This window comes from Tachyglossus aculeatus, chromosome 21, assembly GCF_015852505.1.
Source record: "Tachyglossus aculeatus isolate mTacAcu1 chromosome 21, mTacAcu1.pri, whole genome shotgun sequence".
Classification (NCBI taxonomy): Eukaryota; Metazoa; Chordata; class Mammalia; order Monotremata; family Tachyglossidae; genus Tachyglossus; species Tachyglossus aculeatus.
In genome coordinates, this window is record NC_052086.1 from 70,958,494 (window position 1) to 70,984,126 (window position 25,633).

Here is a 25,633-nt window from a genome sequence, read left to right on the forward strand (position 1 = left end):
GTGGGCTCACAGTCTAAAAGTTCAAGAACTTCAGAAAAGAGCTCGCCTCCTTAAACTTAAAGTGGTGCCCAGGCATTATCCTCGACTCATCTCTCACAGTCCACCCTCCCATTCAATCTGTCAGGGAATGCTGTTGGTCCCACCTTCATATCATATCTAGAATCCCCTCTTTCCTCTCCATCCATCCTGCTACCATCTTGATCCAAGCACTCATCATTTCCCAATTTGACTACTGCGCATCCATCTCCCCGCTAACCTTCCTGCCTCCTGTCCCTCCCCACTCCAGTTCCTATTTCCCTCTGCTGCCCAGATCATTTTTCTGAAAAACCATTGGGCCCCTGGCCACATTCTACCTCTGGTCTGGAACTGTCTTCGTATCTGACAGTCCACTGCTCTCCCCACCTTCAAAAAACACTCCTTAAAAAAAAAAAAAAATCACATCTCCTCCAAGATGCCTTCCCATACTAAGCCTTTTATTTCCCCTATCCTCCCTCCTCTCCGCATCCATCAATCAATCGTTGATATTTATTGAATAAGTACTATGTGCAGAGCACTGCACTAAGCATTAGGGAGAGTAGAACAGAGTTAGCAGACACGCTGCCTTCCCATAATGAGCTTTCGGTCTAAAGGGGGAGATAGACATTAATATAAATATATAATTGATACACTTGGCTGTATAAACCTTAAGCACTTTTCATACCCCAGTGTCACAATACTTATATAAATATCCTTACACTCCATTTCCCCTCTTCCTAATCTATTTTAATGTCGGTCTCTCCCACTAGACTATAAGCTCTCTGTGGGCAGGGTGTCACATCTACCAACTCCATTGTGCTGTACATTCTTCTAGACTGTGAGCCCACTGTTGGGTAGGGACCGTCTCTATACGTTGCCAACTTGTAATCCCCAAGCGCTTAGTACAGTACTCTGCACACAGTAAGCGCTCAATAAATACGATTGAATGAATGAATGAATTCCCCAACACTTAGTACAGTGCTCTGCACACAGTTAGTGCTCAATAAATATCGCTGATTGACGGAATGCTCTGCACACATTTAATGCTCAATAAATATCGCTGATTGATGGAACGTAAGCATTGGGAAGGGGACGGGGAGATGAGAATGAAGAGACAGAATAACACGATATAAAAAGACGCCAAAGACCTTTACAAATTGCCAGTTTAGAGAGGGCAAAATAAAGTCTTTGGAATAGAGTACGAACTGCTTTGCGGCTTATGCAGATGAAGATGAAAATAAGATGAGAATGGAAGCCAGTGAATTTGCATACGGCGGTGCTCCCAAGTCACTGAAAAGGACCATACTCAGGATTTCCAACTGCTGAGAATGACTTTTAGAGACAGGAAGAACAAAAATTATTGCCTTCCACTTTTTTTTTTAATTGAAAGAAAAAAGGGGCGGAGAGCAGGGAGCAGCCGAGTCGTGATAATCTGTGTTCGTAAAACTCAATCCTCACAGTTGGGAACTTGTGGGTGAAGGAGATTTCCAACTAGCAACCATCACTTTTAGGGAATTGATGGCATTACCCAAAACCAATTGGTAGCCATTTCCTAATCCTACACCTCCAATTTTCACACTTAAAGGGCTTGCCATTTCACTTCTCTGTAAAAAGTGATAAATCCAATTTAAGTTTCTCTTCCGGGGTTCGGAGAGCTATTATCAGAGCAGCAATGGATAACTATTTTCATGGTAGGCCAGGAACACAGTCGGGATTCCTAGAAAAAATCTTTACGACTAAAGGGGCGTCTCTGGTCAGATGGACTTTGGTCGTGACAGTAACCTTTTCCTTTGGCACCATTGTTGAAAACTGCACAAAGGAGGCAAATGGGTTAGTCACCCAGAACACTGGGAGTAAGTGCTTAGTACAGTGTTCTGCACCCAGTAAGCACTCTATAAATGCCACTGATGATGAGTACCCTGGATTGCAAATCTCCATCAACGTTCATTTTACATACAGAATGTTTATTCAGCTGGCATCTTCCCAGTCCGGACTAGGCTTTCGTTCATTTGTTCTGTTTATGTGCAGGTTTACCACTCCCCAGAGTGCAAACCAAGTGACAGAAGTCAGTACTCTAGGCCAATCCGGAAAAGATGCAATCATTCAATCAAATAATCATATTTTATTGAGTGCTTACTGTTTGCAGAGCACAGTACTAAGTGCTGGAGGGAGTATAACATGCAGGAGTCAGGAGATTTGTTCCCTTCCCACAGCGACCTTATAGCCTAGAGGGAAATGTAGAGAATCAAGCTCAACTTTTAAGAGGTCTGTCTTCAGAGTTAGCTTGTATTAAGCGCTCAAAAAATACGACTGACTGATTGATTTACCCCAGCACCTAGTAAGATGCAATCATTCAATCAAATAATCATATTTTATTGAGTGCTTACTGTGTGCAGAGCACAGTACTAAGTGCTTGAGAGAGTACAACATGCAGGAGTTGGGAGATTTGTTCCCTTCCCACCTTATAGCCTAGAGGGAAATGCAGAGAATGAAGCTCAACTTTTAAGAGGTTTGTCTTCAGAGTTAGCTTGTATTAAGCGCTCAATAAATACGATTGATGACTGATTTACCCCAGCACCTAGTACAGTGCTTGGCATGCAGTATCGGAGGAAAATGGAAGTTTCTTCCCCAGGCATCAGGACCAAGACATTTCTGCACTGGTGATTGCTTTGGATAAAGTCCTCTTGTACACTGTTTTAACTTATGGCTCATTTGGCCTTCACGTCCACCTCAGAAAGACTTCTAGAACAACCATTCTGATCTGATCCTAAGAAAACAACCTCTGTGATGTGATTTTAAGAAAACGAAAGGAAGGGCCTCACTTCTATTCAGCATGAGTCCTGATCATAAGGGACCGACTTGGGCAAAAACGAAATCTCCCGCAGAACTCCTCTAGACCTCTTCAGGAAATGTTTGTTCGGATGATCCCAGATTTCCAAAGAACCAGCTCTAAGTCGTGTTTCCGCAAACAAGCCCTTCTCAACCAAATGCTCGGGTCGGCATTAACTCTGGGCCCTCCAGATCTCCCCTCTGCTGCAGTCAAACAAAAAATCCCACAGTCTGGCATGGCACTTGAAGTGGCCCGGCAATATTAAATAGAACTGTAGACACAAAGACCCTCCCTGCCCGTTTTGAAGAACCCGAGCCACAAATGGCCAGGACAGCCTCCTGTCAATTTTACGGATTCCCCCTGAGCCCGGCCTGGAATCTGCCCAATTTGGAAAGCCTCAAATCAGGGGACAGGGTAGAAAAGGGAAGCTCTTGGTTTTCGGGACCTTCCAAAAATGGACCCAAACGTCAGCCACGTGGGATGACATGGGGAGTTACTTCTGGCTAGGGTTGTGTGTCTGTGTCATACTTTTAGACTGTGAGCCCACTGTTGGGTAGGGACCGTCTCTATATGTTGCCAATTTGTACTTCCCAAGCGCTTAGTACAGTGCTCTGCACATAGTAAGCGCTCAATAAATACGATTGATGATGATGTGGCACACACAACCAAAGGAGGCTGAAGAATCCCTTTGTCTGGAGTTTAAGAAAGAGATACAGCTCAGCCTCTTGGCCACTGGACCGAGGCCTCATATCAGGGGGCGGGGTAGAAAAGTGAAGCTTTTGGTCTCCGGAGCCTTCCAAAAAGGACCCAAATGCCATCCAACTGGAATGACATGGGGAGTTACTTCCGGTTAGGGTTGTAAGTTTGTGGCACGCATAATGAAATAAGATTGAAGAATCTCCATCTCTGGAATTTAAGAAAAAGACACGGCTCACCCCCTTTAATAATAATAGTATTAATTATGGCATATGTTAAGCACTTACTATGTTCCGGGCACCGTACTGATCGCTGGGGTGGATACAAGCAAACTGGGTTGGACACGGTCCCTGTCCACGTGGGGCTCAGTCTCCATCCCCATTTTAAAGATGAGGCAACTGAGGCACAGAGAAGTGAAGTGACTTGCCCAGATTCACACTGAAGACAACTGTACTTCCCAAGCGCTTAGGACAGTGCTCTGCACACAGTAAGCGCTCAATAAATACGACTGAATGAATGAATGGTGAATGAAAGTGGTGGAGTGAGGATTAGAATCCATAACCTTTTGATTCCCAGGCCCACGCTCCATCCTCTACACCACGCTGCTTCTCTGATGATTTTTCTTCGGTGTTTAATCATGAATACAGCTACTGAATACTCAGAAAACTCGCCACTGGGCCCTGGGCTGCTCTGGGCTCATCGTCTTGGCCCTCCGGCCCCTCCCTTACCATCGGATAGGGCCTCCCAAGCCCTGCTCTCCCGATGGAGCAGAGGGAAGGGGAATAATAATAATGGCATTTGTTAAGCGCTTACTATGTGCAAAGCACTGCTCTAAGCGCTGGAAGTAGGAAGCTGGCTCAAGTTTTCGGACAATGGGACTGGGCCATCTTGAGGGCTCATGGCTTCAGCATCCTCTCCCACCTCCTCACCGCCAAGAGCAGAAAAACTGACCACTGAAAATATCGACAGCGTAAGGGGCCTATGCCGTTACTGGATTGGGGAGCAGGAGAGGGAGGAAAAAGAATTAATCGTCATGATTAGAGAAGCAGTGTGGCTCAGTGGAAAGAGCACGGGCTCTGGAGTCAGAGGTCATGGGTTCAAATCCCGGCTCCGCCAATTGTCAGCAGTGTGACTTTGGGCAAGTCACTTAACTTCTCTGGGCCTCAATTACTTCATCTGTAAAACGGGGATTAAGACTGTGAGCCCCCCGTGGGACAACCTGATCACCTTGTAACCTCCCCAGCGCTTAGAACAGTGCTTTGCATATAGTACATGCTTAATAAATGCCATCGTTATTATTATTATAATTATAGCTTATCATGGGCAGAGAGCCTGCCTACCAACTCTGTTGCACTTTAATAATAATAATGGTATTTGTTAAGTGCTCACTATGTGCAAAGCACTGTTCTAAGCGCTGGGGGGATACAAGGTGATCAGGTTGTCCCATGTGGGGCTCACAATCTTAAGCCCCATTTTACTGATGAAGTAACTGAGGCACAGAGAAGTTAAGTGACTTGCTCAAGGTCACACGGCTGACAATTGGCGGAGCCGGGATTTGAACCCATGACTTCCGACTCCAAAGCCTGGGCTCTTTCCACTGAGCCACGCTGCTTCTCTTTACTCTCTACTTTACTCTCCCCAAAACTTAGTACAGTGCTGGGCATGAAGTAAGCACTTAATAAATACCATTGATTGATGCCAAATAGTTATAATTACGGTATTTGTTAGGCATTTACTATGTGTCAAGCAGTGTTCTGAGCACTGGGGATAGACACAAGTTAATCAGATCAGAAGCAGTCCCTGTCCCACGGGAGGCGTTCAGTCTAAGCTGGAACTTTTCTGTGTTTACAGCTCCCGTCCTAGACCAAAAACTCCTTCTGGGGAGGGGCATTCTTCCATTTAAGCTTTGTTGCCTATTCCCAAGCCCCTAATACAGGGCTAGGTCCGTAGAAGGCACTCAACTGATAACAATAATAGTAATAATAATAATGGCTGATTGTGGAATTAGATAAGGCCTTACCCTAAGGCACTGGGGCAGACACTAGTTGACAAAGTGAGATCACTTAGACTCTGAGCCTCTACTATTTGTTAGACCAAATCCAAACTGCTCAGATTCCAGCTTCCTTGTTCTATCTTGTTGTTCCAGTTTGCAGAGCCCAAAGGCTTAATAAAGAGAGCCAAGATAGCTTTCTGGGAGTACTTGTGGGGGTGGAAAGGGTATTAACCTAAATATTGAAAAAAATGCAGGCAGGGCAACTTTGGATCCAGAACAATAATAATAATAATAATAATAATAATGATGGCATTTGTTAAGCGCTTACTATGTGCAAAGCACTGTTCTAAGCGCTGGGGAGGATACAGGGTGATCAGGTTGTCCCACGGGAAGCTCACAGTCTTGATCCCCATATTACAGATGAGGTAACTGAGGCTCAGAGAAGTTAAGTGACTTGCCCAAGGCCACACAGCAGACATGTGGCGGAGCTGGGATTCGAACCCATGACCTCTGACTCCAAAGCCCGTGCTCTTTCCACTGAGCCACGCTGCTTCTCTTATTACCATATGGTGAAGTCACCATTTTAGAAAAAGTTAGTTTGGGGTGGGGTTTTCTCTAGCACTATTGTCCCAAATTCCTTCTTCATCTAACGCTTATTTTTTTTTTTTACCTAAATGTTTCTTATTTTACAGATCTTGTCAAAGTCTCCCTTAAATAGGATGGCACTCAAGACAAAAGGAAAGCTATTCCAAGGGAGGCAGAATAGACTGGCTTAGACAAATGAAATGGAAAGCAAAATGCCCCATAAATCATCCATGAGGGATCATGAGCAAAGCTAAACTGGGTGATTAGATGCTGGCACCTCGACACTGATTATTACAGTCTGAGCTAATGTTTGCATTGCTCTAATAGGCAAATACTAAATAAATCTGCAGAAGAACAAGAAGAAATTCTAGATATTAACAAAAATGGTCACTGATTCAGAAGTGCAGAAGCATTAAGAAATCAGTCCAGACTCGATGGAAATCTGGCAGCGAGCCGAGAGGGAGTTCCATATACTCTGCCTCAGCTTTCTAGTCCAATTTTCGGAGAGCTAAGCAGGTTTCTAAAAGCAGAAAGTTTAGGTTTCCTTGGTTTGGTGAGGTGTGGGCTAGCGACAGGAAGGGCGAGTGAGTAAGAGGAGAATTAGAAAATATGAGTGGTTAATGCAAATTTTCTGGGCCAAAAATATTTTTTGTGACCTCAAGACTTCTGAAAACTACTTGCAAGATTACTACAATAAGTCGTTTTTAATTCCTTCTGGGGAGTTCTATGGTAAACTTGAATCGGTCCATCAATTACTCAATAGCATTTATTGAGCACTTACCATGTGCAGAGCTGTGTACTAAGCACTTGGGCAAGTACAATAAGGTTAGAAGATATGTTACCTGCCCTTAAGGAGCTTCTAATCCAATATGCAGACAGATACAAAATACGTAAAACTTCTAAACTGTAAGCACGTCCTCTAGACTGAGCAGGGAACATTTCTACCAACTCTGTTGTATTATAAGTGCTCAGTACAGTGCTCTGCACACAGTAAGCTCTCAATAGATACCACTGACTGAGCGATTGATTTCACCAAACAGAATCCCTAAAAGGTGAACAGTAATGGGCAGGATCTCCAGGATGATTTGGGGGAAGTTCAAGAGGAACAAAGAAAACTTTTCCCATTTAACATAGGGGAACAGAATAATAATGATAACGGCATTTATTTAGTGCTTACTATGTGCAAAGCACTGTTCTAAGCGCTGGGGATGTTACAAGGTGATCAGGTTGTCCCACGGGGGGCTCACAGTCTTAATCCCCATTTTACAGATGAGGTCACTGAGGCCCAGAGAAGTGCCCAAAGTCACACAGCTGACAAGTGGCAGAGCCGGGATTAGAACCCATGACCTCTGACTCTCAATAATAATAATAATAATAATAATGGAATTTATTAAGCGCTTATTATGTGCAAAGCACTGTTCTAAGCGCTGGGGAGGTTACAAGGTGATGAGGTTGTCCCACGGGGGACTCACGGTCTTAATCCCCATTTTACAGATGAGGTCACTGGGGCCCAGAGAAGTTAAGTGACTTGCCCAAAGTCACACAGCTGACAATTGGCGGAGCCGGGATTTGAACCCATGACCTCTGACTCCAAAGCCCGGGCTCTTTCCACTGAGCCACGCTGCTTCTCAGTGCACGGACTCTTTCCACTAAGCCACGTTGGTGGCATCAAGACCACTCAGGGGGCTGTATGTAGGACTCTCCCAAATCGCCAGCTATTCACGTCACGCAACAAAAATACTAGCTGGATCCCTTTTCGGTCACGTTGAGCGTGAAGCTGGAAGGCCAGTCGTGGATGCCGCGATTTAGCCCATGTCGGATCTTGTGCCAAGGATCACTCTGTGGTTACACAAAAGTATCCTCTTGGGGGTAGTTGGGAAGGTCTAAGGCTGTCGCTTTAAAAAAAGAATGTACCAAAGAAAAGGAAAGAAAAAAATATCCCAGACCCTTCCGGGAAGATGCCGTTAGAGTAACTCATCTTTCTACGGCTAAACGGTGCACTTAACCAACCCGACTGTATATACAATCTGGCATGCTTTCCCCTGGAGGTTACCCTCACAGTAAAATGACAGCACTGTTCTTTTCTACTTACCAAAAAAGCACACACTGTGACTTGCCCTGAGCCAACAGGCAAGCAGCTCTTTCCAAAGTTGGTCTGTTCCAAAGTCGCCACTACTTTCTCCCGGCCTCGCTCTTGCCCCACCGTTGAGTACCAAACTCCGAGGCCTTTATTCCCAGAGGAGGAAGCATCCTCCCCCTCTCCCCCCTTGAATATCAGCCCGGCCTCTTCCACATCTTCTCAAGCAGAAGGAAGAGAAGGTGGAATTCCCAGGCTACAAACATTTCAACTCTGGCTGCTGCTGCTGCTGTACCATTCCCCCAACAATGCAGTGAGCACAGCCGCCATCGGCCCAACTCACACGAAGACAGAAAAAATACAGGAACGGAAGAAAAACAGCAGGGCACAAAGTCTGCTTTATGAATTGTCTCTTGCCACTGAATGACAGTGGAATGAGGCAAGCGCTTTTTTCCCCCCCTCAAATCACAGAAACAGAATTTTCTCTCCCCTTTAGACCGTGAGCTCCATGGGGGAGAGGGACTGATAATAATAATAATAATGGCATTTATTAAGCACTTACTATGTGCCAAGCACTGCTCTAAGCACTGAGGGGATGCAAAGTAATCAGATTGTCCCACATGGGGCTCACAGTCTTAATCTCCATTTTACAGATGAGGGAACTGAGGCACAGAGAAGTGAAGTGACTTGCCCGAAGTCACACAGCTGACGAGTGGCGGAGCCAGGATTAGAACCCAGGACCTCTGACTCCCAAGCCCGTGCTCTTTCCACTGAGCTACGCTGACTGTATCATATCGTTATCCGTAATTTATTTTAAAACCCAAGCCCGTGCTCTTTCTACCGAGCTACGCTGACTGTATCATATCGTTATCTGTAATTTATTTTCAAACCTGTCTCCTCCGTAGACTGTGAGGTCTCTGTGGGCAGGAATCACACCTACAGACTCTACTAAAGTGCACTCTCCCAACCACTTTGTACAGTGCTCTGTGCTCAGAAAGCCCTCAATAAATACGACTGATTGATTAATTGTATCTACCCCTGAACGCAGAACTGTGCTGAGGACAAGCAAACACTTAACGATTATTTCTGACTGAGCAGAGGCGCCCACAGAACTCAGCCCCCAACCCTGCGACCCCAACTCCCAAGGTTAACTCCTTATTCCTTATATCTTCTAGACTGTGAGCCCACTGTTGGGTAGGGACCGTCTCTACATGTTGCCAACTTGTACTTCCCAAGCGCTTAGTACCGTGCTCTGCACACTGTAAGAGCTCAATAAATACGATTGAATGAACGAATGAATTCCGACGGCTGAAATCTGTATCAGTAAGCGCCAGGCACTGTTCTAAGTGCTGGGGTCGATCCGAGCTAATCAGGCTGGACACAGTCCACGTCCCACGTGAGGGTGACAATCTTAATCCCCGTTTTTCAGATGAGGTGACGGACACACGGATTAAGTGCTTTGCCCAGGGTCACACAAGTGGCAGAGCCAGGGTCAAAACCAAGGTCCTCCTGACTCCCAGCACGATACTCTAACCACTAGGCAAAGATGTTTCCCGATGACCTTTATCCACAGCACAGAAATCTCCCGGGAGGCTCAGGAATCACACACCCACAGAGCAAACAGCTGAATGGCAGAGGCAGGAAGACATTTCAATCCAGTGTTCCCTGTCTGGCAATGCTTTCTACCGCGGCACGGCTGTGTTTTCTTTCAGTCCAACAGTGGGAAGACAATAAGTCGTCAGCCAGCCCTGCCTTAATTCACCCACGCCTCTTGCAGCCCACTGCCTTCACGCCAAGATTAGAATCGCAACAGGCAACTCCCCGGCCCTCTTCCATCATACTTACGGGATCATTGATGGTTTCCGAAAACAGAGGAGACCGGTCTGAGAAGCAGGACAGTATCAACTGAACCAGCACCAAGGTAAAATAAATGTAGAAGGTGATGTCACGGAACACATCGACTTCCGCATCCTAAAGGAGGGGAGATTAAGGAAAGTTAAAATGGTTAAAAGCCGCTATCTCGGATGGTCAAATGGCTTCTTTGGCGTGCCTATCTCTTGAAACGAACACACATAGCTAGCTACGGCTGCACGGGCCAGGTTGCCTATACTGGCTCCCCAACGGGTCTTTAGGAGGGTAAAGACTAATAATAATAATAGTGGTATTTGTTAAGTGCTTACTATGTGCACGCACTGTGGTGAATACAAGCAAATCAGGCTGGACACATCCCCTGTCCCACATCGTTCTCACTGTCTCAATCCCCATTCCACAGATGAGGTACCTGAGGCCCGGAGAAGTGAGGTGACTTGCCCCAGGTCACATGGCAGGCAAAAAGCAGAGCCAGGATTAGAACTCAGGTCCCGTGCTCTATCGACTAAGCAATGCTGCTTCTCAAAGAAAGGGAATTTTTACCATGGCTCCCACTGCATTCTACTTTACAAATCCCGCTACCGGGTAACAAAAGGTTGGCAAGAAAAAATCCTCTCTACACCACCTGAAGATCGAACTAGAGAATCCTCCAGCTGGACGGTCATCTGGTCCAGACCCCTGCCTCCACACAGGCCCGCACCTGACCATCTAGGTTTACAGATCTCTACAGATGCAAATCCCACAACTTTCCCGAGCAGCCTGTGCCCTGTATTTTATCACCCTGACACTCAAAAGAGGTTCTCGCCAATGTTCAACAACTCCCTCGTGCTTTATTTAGAGCCCGTTCCCTCTTGTTCCATCTTGGCAACGGAAAACAACTGGCTGGCATCCTCCTTGTACAGACTGTGGCCCTGAAGCCCATTAGTAAATTGCTTGAGCCTAGGTAGACATAGCTCGACTGACAAATTGGAGAATGAGCCACGGAAATGTTCTGGTCGTCCGAGCCAAATAAATATTTGCAAGACTGAAGTACCTTGGAACAAATGGAAGCCCTGGGAAATAAATAATCACTCCGTGTGAGGTGGCAGAAGAACACTTGAGCCTAAAGAATCCGCAGCGTCATTGACTGGGTAAACTCAGATATATAGACACTCTCATCCACTTCTTTCACCCACTGGCTTCCCCTAAAGAAATGATGGCATCAAATTCTTTTAGCATCCTTGCCAGGAAGATTTAAGGATGTCTGGAATCTTTCTTTTGTTCGGCAACACCTATGGCTAACATTATCGGCAGTCTTTTTTCCAAATGGAGGGCAGCAGGGTTCCTGAAGCTGGCACACTGCTGGACAGACACCTAGACTGACAGGAAGGAGACCAAACTTCTAGTCCCAAACTCTGTCAAAGATCTGCTGTGTGACCAGATGCAAGTCACTTAACCTCTCTGGCCCCGAGCTCCCTTGTCTGTATAACTGAGAAAATACCTCCAGCCGATCCCTATATTACAGGCAAATTAGGAGGGTCAAAATGAGAGGCAACTTTGTGACCATGCTTTTAGAGGACGGGGCTACCTGAAAACAAGGAGTGTGACTACTTGGGTTTAAAAGCAAATCAATTCGTTGAAAATCCAATCCATGCAGATTCACTCATTCATTTCATGCAATCGTATTTCTGGAGCGCATTTACAGAGCACTGTACTAAGCGCTTGGAAAGTACAATTCAGCAATAAAGAGAGACAAACCCTTCCCACACAGGGCTTACAGTCTAGAAGGGGGAAGACGGACATCACAACAAGTAAACAGGCATCAATATAAATAAATAAAATTATAGATACATACGCATCAAAACAAGTACACAGGCTTCAATATAAATAAATAGAATTATTATGCAGAAAGGATTAGTATATAAAAATGCTTTCTTTATGTCCTATATACCTAGAATAGCAACCGGCACCTAGAGGGGCTTTCATATTACTTGATTGTGAGAATGATTCCTTAAATGTCCCCTTAAGCTTCTCCTCCTTAGCACTCCAAGCAGTTGTGCGTTTGCCCTCTCATCTGTCCTCCCCGCGTCCCTGGAACATGGGAGGGTGTGGGAAGAATTCTTAACCCCATTTTACGAAGGGGGAAACTAAGGGACAGAGAGGAGAAGGGACAGTAAAGCTACACTGTGAGTCAACGGCAAAGCCAGGACTATAATCCGATTCTCTACCCCTCAGCCAATACTCTAGTCACATGGCTATGCTGAGGTTGACTGCTGAGCTACCTTAAGATGTAATCCTTTGTGACCGAGGGCAAATCCGTTTCTTTTCTTCTTGATAAAGGAAGTGGAGTTCAGAAAACAAACACACACACAGACTTCTCTCTCTCTCTCTCTTCCCCCTTCCCTCCCTTCCCATTGTCCTCAGGAGGTCAAGGGCTGTGCCAACAGGCTTACTATATTCTACTCAAACCCCCAAAGTCAAAGGCTACTACTGATAAGAGGAGGAGACAGTTTAAAGGCAGCTTTCCTCTCTTTAAATCATTTAAATAGCCAAGAGGAAGACTGAGGAGAAGGGAAATGCTCATGAAAGGCTTTCTGAGCCAACAGATTGCCAAAACGACTTGCAAGCCTGACTGTAAGGACACTTCTGTTAATGGCGGAGTTAATTCTTGGAGGAAAAGTCACACCCTGGCTAACCCATTCCCGGACTGAGGAACGCCAATCTCAGGAAGCAATACGTCCCCCCTCCCCACCAGACTGTCAGTTTATTAATAATAATAATAATAATAATAATGGTATTTGTTAAGCCCTTACTATGTGCCAAGCCATGTTCTAAGGTAATTAGGTTGTCCCACGTGGGGCTCACAGTCTTAATCCCCATTTTACAGATGAGGGAACTGAGGCGCAGAGAAGTTAAGTGATTTGCCCAAGGTCACAGAGCTGACAAGTGGAGGAGCCGGGATTAGAACCCATGACCTCTGACTCCTAAGCCCGGGCTCCTTTCCACTGAGCCACGCTGCTTCTCTAAATAATAATAATAATGGCATTTGTTAAGCGCTTACTATGTGGAATGCACTGTTCTAAGCGCTGGGGAGGATACAAGGTGATCAGGTTGTCTGACGTGGGGCTCACAGTCTGAATCCCCATTTTACAGATGAGGTAACTGAGGCACAGAGAAATTAAGTGACTTGCCCCTAGTCACACAGCTGAGAAGCGGCAGAGCCGGGATTTGAACCCACGTCGTTTGACTCCCAAATCCGCGCTTTTTCCACTGAGCCACAACGCTTCTCATTATGGGCAGAGAGTATGTCTACCAACTTTGTTGCATTGTACTCTTTCAAGCTCTTAGGAGGGTGCTTAGGACCAGAAAATCCAGACAAGTGAACGGTCATACGGCCCCCTGAGAGTTGGGGAGCGGGGGAAAACGATGGCAGCGATCACTTACCACTTTCAAGGAATGCAGGACTTTGGATCGAAAAATGACGACGGCACACAGCAGGGCTATGAGCCAGAAAATCAGCAGGACCCCTGAGGACTGGACTCCTTTCCTTCTCTCACACTGTATTAGAAAAGTAGCAAGCAGCTGGAACACACAGAAAACAGGAAGACATAAGGATAACCGTCAACGAGCATGGCACCCGTGAAAAGGCAGGGCAAACCCTCCCCCCGGCGAGGGGTTCCACAGCCAATTTCCAGGGGCTTGAGGAGAAATCAGCTGGGAAACCAAACTTCCAGCCCTCATCAGAACTTTTGGGGTTGCTTCCCCAAGCCCAGAGTGGCCCCTTGGCCCTCTCGGCCCTCTCTCCCCAAGCCTTCCCAGACTGAGCCCCTTCCTTCCTCTCCCCCTCGTCCCCCTCTCCATCCCCCCCATCTTACCTCCTTCCCTTCCCCACAGCACCTGTATATATGTATATATGTTTGTACATATTTTTTTACTCTATTTATTTATTTATTTATTTAATTTGTACATATCTATTCTATTTATTTTATTTTGTTAGTATGTTTGGTTTTGTTCTGTCTCCCCCTTTTAGACTGTGAGCCCACTGTTGGGTAGGGACTGTCTCTATATGTTGCCAATTTGTACTTCCCATGCGCTTAGTACAGTGCTCTGCACATAGTAAGCGCTCAATAAATACGATTGATGATGATGATGATGAAGTCTGGATCCAAACTGCTTCCTTCACTGTCGTCTGTGTTTCTCGGTGATGTGAACGCGTATTTCTTCTTGTCGTGCGTTTTATCAGTCTCTATGACTTTTATGCTTTCCTTGAAGTGATTATAAATTCCTTGAGGGAAAAGGTGTTGTTTTATGCCTCCCTGAAGATCCCCACTGCCAGTGGTGGACCCCTTAGCTGTAAGCTCGCTGTGGGCAGGGAACGTGTCTACCAACTCTGTTATACTGTACTCTCCCAAGCATTGCCTGTCTCTCCCTTCTAGACTGTGAGCCCGTTGTTGGGTAGGGACCGTCTCTATATGTTGCCAACTTGTACTTCCCAAGCGCTTAGTACAGTGCTCTGCACACAGTAAGCGCTTAATAAATACGATTGAATGAATGAATGAGTGCTCTGTGCACAAATAGCGCTCAATGATTTTGACTTGGTGGAGCGGCAGCCCTGGATATGGAAGGGGCCTAGAGAGACCCTTCCTCCACTGACTCCGGTTAAGTCCCACTCTGAGCTCCAGGGAATATTCCTGTCCATGGCTCCATGCCTTCCAGGAGTGCTGCAGAATAATAATAATAATGATGGTATTTGTTAAGCGCTCACTATGTGCAAAGAACTGTTCTAAGCGCTGGGGAGGTTACAAGGTGATCAGGTTGTCCCATGGGGAGCTCACAGTTTTAAGCAGAAAGCGGGGAGATGGCTTCCTCCGGTCTTGCCCTGACCGACAGATCCCTAGGCTTGCAGAAGTCCAAGGAGGCATCACTGATGCCCCACCCCATGGCCTGAGCCCCTGGTACACTTCAGGCTGTTCCCACAGCAGTGGGAGCCCAGGGACAAGAAAAATAATAATTGTGGTATTCGTTAAGTGCTTACTAAGTGCCAGGCACTGTACTAAGCACTAGAGTGGATACAGGCAAATCGGGTTGGACGCAGCCCCTGTTCCGCGTGGAGCTCTCGATCTCAATTCCCGTTTTACAGATTCATTCATCCGCCACTTGTCAGCTGTGTGACTTTGGGCAAGTCACTTCACTTCTCAGGGCCTCAGTTCCCTCATCTGTAAAATGGGGATGAAGCCTGTGAGCCTCCCGTGGGACAACCTGATCACCTTGTATCTCCCCAGCGCTTAGAAGAGTGCTTTGCACATAGTAAGTGCTTAACAAATACCATCATTATTATTATTATTAACATTATTCATTCATTCAATCGTATTTATTGAGCACTTACTGTGTGCTGAGCACTGTACTAAGCGCTTGGGAAGTACAAGTTGGCAACATATAGAGTCGGTCCCTACCCAACAACGAGCTCACAGTCTATGAGGCATAGAGAAGTGAAGTGACTTACCCAAGGTCACATGGCAGACAAGTGGCAGAGTTCTAAGTCCCTGGCCCGTGCTCTAACCATTACACCACGCTGCCGTTCAGCCAGTTCCCTTGCTGGGTACAATACCTCTGGACTGGCCCTTCTAGACAGTGAGCCCACTGTTGGGTAGGGACTGTCTCTGTATGTTGCCAACTTGTACTTCCCAAGCGCTTAGTACAGTGCTCTGCACACAGTAAGCGCTCAATAAATACGATTGATTGATTGACTGCTTCTGATCTGGAGGCCGAGGCTAGAGATCACCCCTGCCGCCTTCCACATCTGCCCTCCAACGTTAAGGGCAGGGAGCGAGGATGGGTGAGGGCAGTGAATACCAGAGGCCATGAGCTGAGAAAGTATTCTGCCCTCCCCAAAAAGCCCTCTTCACACCTTGGCAGCTTCACCTATCAGGGCTCCCCATATCTTGAGAAGCAGCGTGGCTCAGGGGAAAGAGCCCGGGCTTTGGAGTCGGAGGTCACGGGTTCAAATTCCGGCTCCGCCACTTGTCAGCTGTGGGACTCTGGGCAAGTCACTTCACTTCTCTGTGTCTCAGTTACCTCATTTGTAAAATGGGGATTAAGACTTTGAGCTCTACGGGGGACAACCTGATTACCTTGTATCTACCCCAGCGCTTAGAACAGTGCTTGGTTCATAGTAAGCACTTAACAAATACAATCATTATTATTATTATTATTATTATTATTATTACTAAGCATCTTTCCTTCAGCATTACAACACTGAGGGTAAACCAGGTCACGGGCGCCCCATTTCTGAGGATTGGGACAGGGTTTTGGGGCTTTTTGTTTAGTTTTAATGATATTTGCTAAGCGTCTACCATGTGTCAACCACTGTTCCAAACACTGGGATAGGTACACATTAATGAGGTCAGACAGAGTCCCTGTTCCACAAGGGGCCCATAGTCATGGGTTCAAATCCCGGCTCCGCCACTTGTCAGCTGTGTGACTTTGGGCAAGTCACTTCACTTCTCTGGGCCTCAGTTAACTCATCTGTAAAACGGGGACTACGACCGTGAGCCCCCCGTGGGACAACCTGATCACCCTGTAACCTCCCCAGCGCTTAGAACAGTGCTTTGCACATAGTAAGCGCTTAACAAACACCATCATTATTATTACTATATCATGTTCACTGATTGACTCAGCAACACATTCTGTGTCTACCATTTGGTCAATGTCCCTCGTGGGTCCGGCAATTAAATGTATTTTTTAAAAAAATGAGTCCTTGCTACTAGTCACTGACCTCTAAGAGACTCCACAGACCAAAGGATTTCCCTACCCCGAAACAATCAATTTGTAAGTGATGAGTGGAAGGCCACAGAAGGGTCAGCACTGTGGTAGTTGAGGAACAAAATCACAAGACCCATCTACATTTCTAGAGTTTGAAAAAAAAAAAATCACATGATGATGATTAAAGGGGGAATCACAAGGTCATATGTAAATACATCATGTGTTGTCACTGCCGTTCCCTGTGGTCTCTGGAGAGAAGAACTGAGAATCAACCCCCATTAAAAAAAAAAAAATCAGGAATGGCATCTCTTCTACCAGGGAGAAAGGAACTTGCAGAGATGTGGCCCAAGGGGCAGGGTGGACCAGCGGTGAGAACACAGGCCTGAGAAGGAGGAATCTTGACCCCAACCATCCACAGTTGACCCACGGTTTCAATTCTCCCGCTGCACGAGGGGCGAGGGCAGCTGCAGTCCGCCTCTCCGCGGGGAGCTAATCTGAACATAATCCTCATGAGAAGTCGAGGGTCAGGTGGGGTGACTTCCAAATCAGTTCACATGCACCCCGGCCTTCTTTCGGGCTTTTAAGCAAGCTCAGAACTGGAGGAGGAGCATCGTTTCAGATGCTACATCTCACTGCGGCATCTCATTTCTTGTGGGGTCTAACTGACTGAACGGAATTTACACGTGGTCAAAAGAGACCGGACAGATGGGAGGGTGAGAGAACTATTAAGATCAGAATGGTTGAAGTGAGCACGATTCACCCAAAAAGATGACCAACACGAGAAGGATCATACTTGCCATTGTTACGCCCAAAAGAGTCGGGCTGATGAGAAAAACCGGAGCCCGGAAAATGCTCTGACTTCTTTCCCAGAAAGAGTAGAACAGGTCTGCCCAGCAGACTATCCACAGTAAAAAGCCCAAGGCCTGTGAGAGAGACAAGAATGATGGGGAAGAAAAATTTCCAGTTACTGCACTTGATATTTACATCAACTTTCGGAGGGACCTAAAAACCCATCTCAATCATAAGTCAATCAATCAATCAATCAATCTTTAGTCAGCGCTAACTGTGTGCAGAGCACTGTATTAAACATATGGGAGAATACAACAGAATCAGTAGATACGATCTCTGCCCTCAAGGAGTTTACCGTCTGGTGGGAGGATATGAAGCCCTTGGTTTCTCCTTCTCCTGTGTCCTGCTGCTGGGCCCTAGACTTTTCTTCCCTGCCCATTGTGACTATCAGAGAGTAAGACTGAGGCATGGGTGTAGAGAGGGCGATGAGGGAAAAATTTAACTGGTCTAATTTTCTACTTTTAATTACTCTGGTTTGGTGGGGAGAATTTGAAGCACTTGACTACTAAATGTTTTGCTGTCTGGGGGACTTCATTTAATAATAATAATAATAATAATAATCATAATGATGGCATTTGTTAAGCGCTTACTATGTGCAAATCACTGTTCGTTTAGCCACACTACCCCTGAATTTCATTTTCCCCTACACATGTTCCCACATCCTTTTCCTAGGGCTGGAGTATTAGTCATTCAATCATATTTACTGAGCTCTTACTGTGTGCAGAGCACTGTACCACTGTACCAACTGTACCAACTTGTACTTCCCAAGCGCTTAGTACAGTGTTCTGCACACAGTAAGCGCTCAATAAATACAACTGAATGAATGAATTAATGTACTACGCGCTTGGAAAATACAATTCGGCAACAGAGACAGTCCCTACCCAACAATGGGATTTAGGAATAACACATATCCAAATGTCAGGAAGATACAGATCTGTTCAAATTTCCAACCACCTCCTGGAAGGCCGTGGGTTTACCACGGGCACCCATTCGAGGAAAGCAGCATTTTGGCCATTCTGGACACCCAGTCTAGAGAAAAGTGGCCATGGTTATCAAAGCCCTGGGTTTCCACCCAGCAGATCCTAAATTCCCATCATCCCCCTTTCGTTCTTCCTTACAGTCAGCATGCAGAGATGCTTCCGGGGTGCCTAGTGGATAAAGCCTGGGAGTCAGAAAGATCTGGGTTCTAAACCCAGCTTGGCCATTTGTCTGCTGTGTGACCTTAGGTAAATAATAATCATAATAATGTTGGTATTTGTTAAGTGCTTACTATGTGCAAAGCACTGTTCTAAGCGCTGGGGTAGATACAAGGTAATCAGGTGGTCCCTCGAGGGGCTCACAGTCTTCACCCCCATTTTACCGATGAGGGAACTGAGGACCAGAGAAGTGAAGTGACTTCCCCAAAGTCACACAGCTGACAAGTGGCAGAGCTGGGATTTGAACCCACGGCCTCTAACTCCAAAGCCCGTGCTCTTTCCACTGAGCCACGCTGCTTCCGTGCCTCAGTTCCCTCATCTGTAAAACAGGGTTAAGACTGTGAGCCCTAAACGGGACAGGAACGGTGTCCAAACCTATCATCTCGTATCTACACCAGTGCTTAGAAGAGTGCTTGGCATGTGGTAAGCGCTTAACAAATATTATTACCATTATCATATTCAGATGGGACGCTGGCCCCTGTCTTTCCTCCCTCAAGAGATTCTCTACCAGCACACAGGACTGGAGTGTGCATTACACGCTCCCAAATGTTTACTGCAGTGCTCTGCACACAGTAAGCGCTCAATAAATACCACTGATGGATTGACTGATTGACAGAGTGAACCGAACAGGAGGGAGGCCTGAGAAGAGCAGTTGCCTGGTTGGTAAAGGAAGGAAACAGGAACATCCCTGTCCAACCAAGGCCATCTATATTAGGCCCTCTCAAGGTCCTCAGCACCCAGAGTTTGTGGGGTGGGAGGGAGTGAAAGCAGAAGCTGTCAGAAAAAACTATGTCCTCCACTTCCCAGGCACAAAGTACGAAGCTCCCAATCACCTCTGAAAAGGGCTGTTCCTATAGAGACTCCACGAGACAAGCAGCAAAATCGAGTGGATAGAGCTCGGGCCTGGGATTCGGAAAAATCTAGGTTCTCATCCCAGCTCCGCCACTTGTCTGCTGTATGACCTTGGGAAGGTCACTTCACTTCGCTGCGACTCATCTGTAAATGGGAGCCTCTTGTGGGACGGGGACTGTGTCCAATCTGATTAGCCTGTATCCACCCCAGAGGTTAGTACAGTGCCTGGCATATAGTCAGTGCTTAAACAACTACCATGAAAAAAACGGACAGTACAGTAAAACTTCATTATAACAAAATGGGAGGCTCCCATTTTAGATTTTAATCATAATAATGATGGCATTTATTAAGCGCTTACTATGTGCAGAGCACTGTTCTAAGCGCTGGGGAGGTTACAAGGTGATCAGGTTGTCCCACGTGGGGCTCACGGTATTAATCCCCATTTTACAGATGAGGGAACTGAGGACCAGAGAAGTGAAGTGACTTGCCCAAAGTCACAGAGCTGACAAGTGGCAGAGTCGGGATTTGAACCCATGACCTCTGACTCCAAATAATAATAATAATGATGGCATTTATTAAGTGCTTACTATGTGCAAAGCACTGTTCTAAGCTCTGGGGAGGTTACAAGGCGATCAGATTGTCCCTCGGGGGGCTCACAGTCTTAATCCCCATTTTACAGATGAGGGAACTGAGGCTCAGAGAAGTTAAGTGATTTGCCCAAAGTCACACAGCTGACAAGTGGCGGAGCCAGGATTTGAACCCATGACCTCTGACTCCAAATAATAATAATAATAATGGCATTTATTAAGTGCTTACTACGTGCAAAGCACTGTTCTAGGCGCTAGGGAGGTTACAAGGTGATCAGGTTGCCCCACCTGGGGCTCCCAGTCTTAATCCCCATTTTCCAGATGAGGGAACTGAGGCCCAGAGAAGTGAAGTGACTTGCCCAAAGTCACACAGCTGACAGTTGGCGGAGGAAGGATTTGAAGCCTTGACCTCTGACTGCAAAGCCAGGGCTGTTTCCGCTAAGCCACGCTGTTTCTCTAATTCGATGAGAAAAAAAGTCCAATCCAATCGTATTTATTGAGCGCTTACTGCGTGCAGAGCACTGGACTAAGCGCTTGGGAAGTCCAAGTTGGCAACGTAGAGAGATGGTTCCTACCCGACAGTGGGCTCACAGTCTCTTGCAATCTAAACTTGTAGGTTGCGTCGGAAACTTCATCCCGTGGGGACTTTGTTCTCGAGGGCTTGTCCGGTAAGTGGGAAGAAGGAGGAACTCATCCCTTGGGGTCCGAACGGGGTCTGGGCGGACCCGGCCGACACCCAGGCTCAAACCAGGACACGGCAGAGTGAGTCGGGTGAGAGGCGAGCAGGGACGGTCACGTCCCTCCGCGTCAGCTGCCCCTCCCCACAGCACCTGTAGACCAAGCGCTTAGTACAGTGCTCTGCACACAGTAAGTGCTCAATAAATACGATTGAATGAATGAATGAATGAATGAATGAATGAATGGTGGCTGGAGGAGCACTCTGAATCGAAAGGGACACTGTGAGTGAAGAAGTAATTTTAACTCAGTCTTACCTTACTTTTTCTATTGGCCTGGAAATCCCTAAGCCAAAGAGCTTCCTTCCCAGCAACTCAGTCACTCCAGAGCTGAGCTGGGGATGCCCATCTCTGGGCTCTGGCCCAGCAACTCTACAGAACCTAAGCTACACTGTTTGCTATTTTGTATCTTGCCAACTTGGACTTCCCAAGCGCTTTGTACAGTGCTCTGCACAGTAAGTGCTCAATAAATATGATTGATTGATTGATACCCCAATCCTTAGAACAGTACTTGACACACAGTAAGGGCTTGCCCCGAACTGAGCCCCCTCCTTCCTCTCCCCCTCCCCATCCCACCCCCCAGCCTTACCTCCTTCCCCTCCCCACAGCACCTGTATATATGCTTGTACATATTTATTACTCTATTTATTTTACTTGTACATATTTATTCTATTTATTTTGTTAATACGTTTTGTTTTGTTGTCTGTCTCTCCCTTCTAGACTGTGAGCCCTCTGTTGGGTAGGGACCCTTTCTATATGTTGCCAACTTGGACTTCCCAAGCGCTTAGTACGGTGCTCTGCACACGGTAAGCGCTCAATAAGTACGACTGAATGAATGAATTTATTTATTTTATTTGTACATATTTATTCTATTTATTATATTTTGTTAATATGTTTTGTTTTGTCCTCTGTCTCCCCCTTCTAGACTGTGGGCTCACTGTTGGGTAGGGAACGTCTATATGTTGCCAACTTGGACTTCCCAATCGCTTAGTACAGTGCTCTGCACACAGTAAGCGCTCAATAAATATGACTGAATGAATTTATTTATTTTATTTGTACATATTTATTCTACTTATTATATTTTGTTAATACGTTTTGTTTTGTCCTCTGTCTCCCCCTTCTAGACTGTGAGCCCACTGTTGGGTAGGGACCGTCTCTATATGATGCCAACTTGGACTTCCCAAGCGCTTAGTCCAGTGCTCTGCACACAGTAAGCGCTCAATAAATACTACTGAATGAATGAATGTCCACATGTTTTGTTTTGTCGTCCGTCTCCCCCTTCTAGACTGTGAGCCCACCGTTGGGTAGGGCCCGTCTCTAGATGTTGCCGACCTGGACTTCCCAAGCGCTTAGTCCAGTGCTCTGCCCACAGCAAGCGCTCAATAAATACGACTGAATGAATGCATGGATTTATTTTATTGGGACATATTTCTTCTACAGTAAGCGCTCAATAAATACGATCGAATGAATGAATGAGGGACCCTGGCTCCCTGACAACCAATGGCTCCACACTCACATGTTCCAGACTGTCCCGAATGTGCCCTGAGGCCTTACTTGGTGACTGGAACAAATCCCAGAAACACCTGGGAACAAATGAAAGACGAACGAGGAATCCTCCCCTTCCTCTCTCTCCCGGACACATCTAACTCCGTCTTGGGCGCGGCCCCGTACCTCCATCCGGCCCAGGTCCCGTGGCCCTTCACGCCCCCACAGCTACCCTGGATCCGAAATCCCGGTCACTTACAGTTTTGGCTTTGTTGAGATGTGTCATTTGGATGTAGCCCCTGTCGTGACGGCAGAGATGGAGGAAATAGAGCGGGAAACATGTCCAGAGGTAGACACAGGGCACCCACACCAGGAATGTGTTCTGAAAGCACTTGGTGAAGTCAGGATTGTAGGTGTACCACGTTACGTTCCAGTCCTGAGGAGAGAAATCAGAAGCCGAGTGAGCGGGCCGATTCTCTTCCACCCCGTTCAGGAGGCAGTTTACTTGGTTGGGATTCCATCCCTCAGATTCTGTATATATGTTTGTACAGATTTATTACTCTATTTATTTTACTTGTACATATTTACTATTCTATTTATTTCATTTTGTTAATATGTTTTGTTTCCTTCCTCTCCCCCTCGTCTTCCTTCCTCTCCCCCTCGTTCCCCTCTCCATCCCCCTCATGTTACCTCCTTCCCTTCCCCACAGCACCTGTATATATGTATATATCAATCAATCAATCAATCAATCGTATTTATTGAGCGCTTACTATGTGCAGAGCACTGTACTAAGCACTTGGGAAGTACAAGTTGGCAACATATAGAGACAGTCCCTACCCAACAGTGGGCTCACAGTCTATATGTTTGTACATATTTATTACTCTATTTATTTATTTATTTTACTTGTACATATCTATTCTATTTATTTTATTTTGTTAGTATGTTTGGCTTTGTTCTCTGTCTCCCCCTTTTAGACTGTGAGCCCACTGTTGGGTAGGGCCTGTCTCTATATGTTGCCAACTTGTACTTCCCAAGCGCTTAGTACAGTGCTCTGCACACAGTAAGCGCTCAATAAATATGATTGATTGATTGATTGATTTGGTTGTCTGTCTCCCCCTTCTAGACTGTGAGCCCGCTGTTGGGTAGGGACCGTCTCCAAATTTGCCAACTTGTACTTCCCAAGCGCTTAGTACAGTGCTCTGCACACAGTAAGCGCTCAATAAATATGATTGAATGAATGAATGAATGAAAGAGATCAACAAAATGTTCATAAACAATTGTGACTTTCACCACGGAAATACACTGTTCTATAACCCGGGGGGGGGGGGGGTTGCGTTCTTGAAAAACCTGATTTTTAAAGAAAAAAAAAAGACGCGTTGTAACCTCACTATAATCAATCCCTCGTATATGCACTATGCGCATAGTGAAGCAGCGTGGCTCGGTGGAAAGAGCCCAGGCTTTGGAGTCAGAGGCCATGGATTCAAATCCCGGCTCCGCCACTTGTCGGCTGTGTGACTTTGGGCGAGTCACTTCACTTCTCTAGGCCTCAGTTCCCTCATCTGTAAAATGGGGATTGAGACTGTGAGCCCCCCGTGGGACAACCTCATCACCTTGTAACCGCCCCAGCGCTTAGAACATTATTATTATTATTATTATTATTATTATTATTATTATTATTATTATTATTATTATTATTATTATTATTATTATGTCCCATGTTGTATCCAAACAGGCTTACACTGGAAAAACATTTCCTAATTCCCTAATAGCATTCTAACCGAAACGTGAGTGAAAACATTTCATGGCCACATTAATCAATGATGTTTACCATACTGTCTGCCGAGCACTGTACTTGGCAGAGTACAACAGAGATGGTAGATATGTTCCCGACTTACAAGGAGCTCACAGTCTAGACAGACATTAAAGAAAGTAAATTAAGAATCATCATCATCATCATCAATCATATTTATTGAGCGCTTACTATGTGCAGAGCACTGTATTAAGCGCTTGGGAAGTACAAATTGGCAACATAATGTATATACATTATATATAAGAATATATATAATATATATAAATTATATATATTGAATATATATATATATAAGAATGTATATATAGGCCAAATGGCAAGCTGATTTGGGACAGTGAATGTTATCTACCAACTCTGTTGTATTCTCCAGAGCACAAAGTACTGTGCTCTGCACACAGAAAGTGCTCAATAAATACCATTGATGATGATGATGTGGGGTCCACCTTTACATTCTAAGAAAACATGCTGATGGTAAAGTTAAAAAAAAAAATCTTTCGGTCTCAATCTGCCAGTTCTTCCTCCACAGTTCCTCGATGCAACATTTCCTCTCCTCCCAATAAGCCCCCTCCGTCTACCTCTCATCAGCCTGCTGTGTCTGCCTCCTCCTTGGTCTACCCTTCTTCAATCTTATTTCTTGTGTGGTGCCTTCAGGGAAAAGTGAACCTGTCAACTTTTCTGTACTTACTTGAAAGGCCTGTTTCCCAGAGCAAACAACGCCTTAGGAAATCATTATTAATAGCAACAGAATGTGTGACCGGACCATCATCTTAGTAACCTCACTCCAGTCTTCAAAAACCTCCAGTGGCTACCCATTTCTCTGCATTAAGCAGCAATTCCTGACCATTAGCTTCGAAGTTCTCAATCAATGGTATTAATTGAGCACTTAGTGAATGCAGAGCATTGTACTGAGCACTTGGAGAGTACAATATACTGCCGCCCAATATGAGCTACAGTCTGGAGGGGAACATGAATATAAATAATTTATAGTATATAATTTCTAGATATGTTCATAAGCACTGTGGGGTTGAAGGTGGGGAGAATACCAAATGCCCAAAAGTCCACTTCCCAAGTGCTTAGTACAGTGCTCTCCACACAGTAAGCGCTCAATGAATACGATTGATTGATTGATTGATTGTTAGATGATGCAGAAGGAAGAGGGAGTCAGGGAAATGAGGGCTTAGGCAGGGAAGGCCTCTTGGAAGAGATGTGACCTTAATAATAATAATAATAATGGCATTTATTACGTGCTTACTATGTGCAAAGCACTGTTCTGAGTGCTGTAAGGTTTTGAAGGTGGGGAGAGTGGCGGTCTGG

General features: G+C 45.8%; 1 protein-coding gene across 2 annotated transcripts in view; it reads right to left on the reverse strand.

Moving 5' to 3' along the window:
• The window catches only part of ABCC1 (ATP binding cassette subfamily C member 1), a 151,855-nt gene that overhangs the window by 80,582 nt on the left and 45,640 nt on the right, over positions 1 to 25,633 (reverse strand). Inside the window, exons 2-5 of one of the 2 annotated variants that reach the window (XM_038762675.1) lie at positions 22,769 to 22,945; positions 17,604 to 17,729; positions 13,489 to 13,626; positions 10,042 to 10,167 (exon numbers count right to left, since the gene is read on the reverse strand). In XM_038762675.1, the coding sequence (XP_038618603.1) occupies positions 10,042 to 10,167; positions 13,489 to 13,626; positions 17,604 to 17,729; positions 22,769 to 22,945 (567 nt within the window). The remainder of the gene's footprint in view (positions 1 to 10,041; positions 10,168 to 13,488; positions 13,627 to 17,603; positions 17,730 to 22,768; positions 22,946 to 25,633) is intronic. The other variant, XM_038762677.1, reaches the window with a different exon arrangement.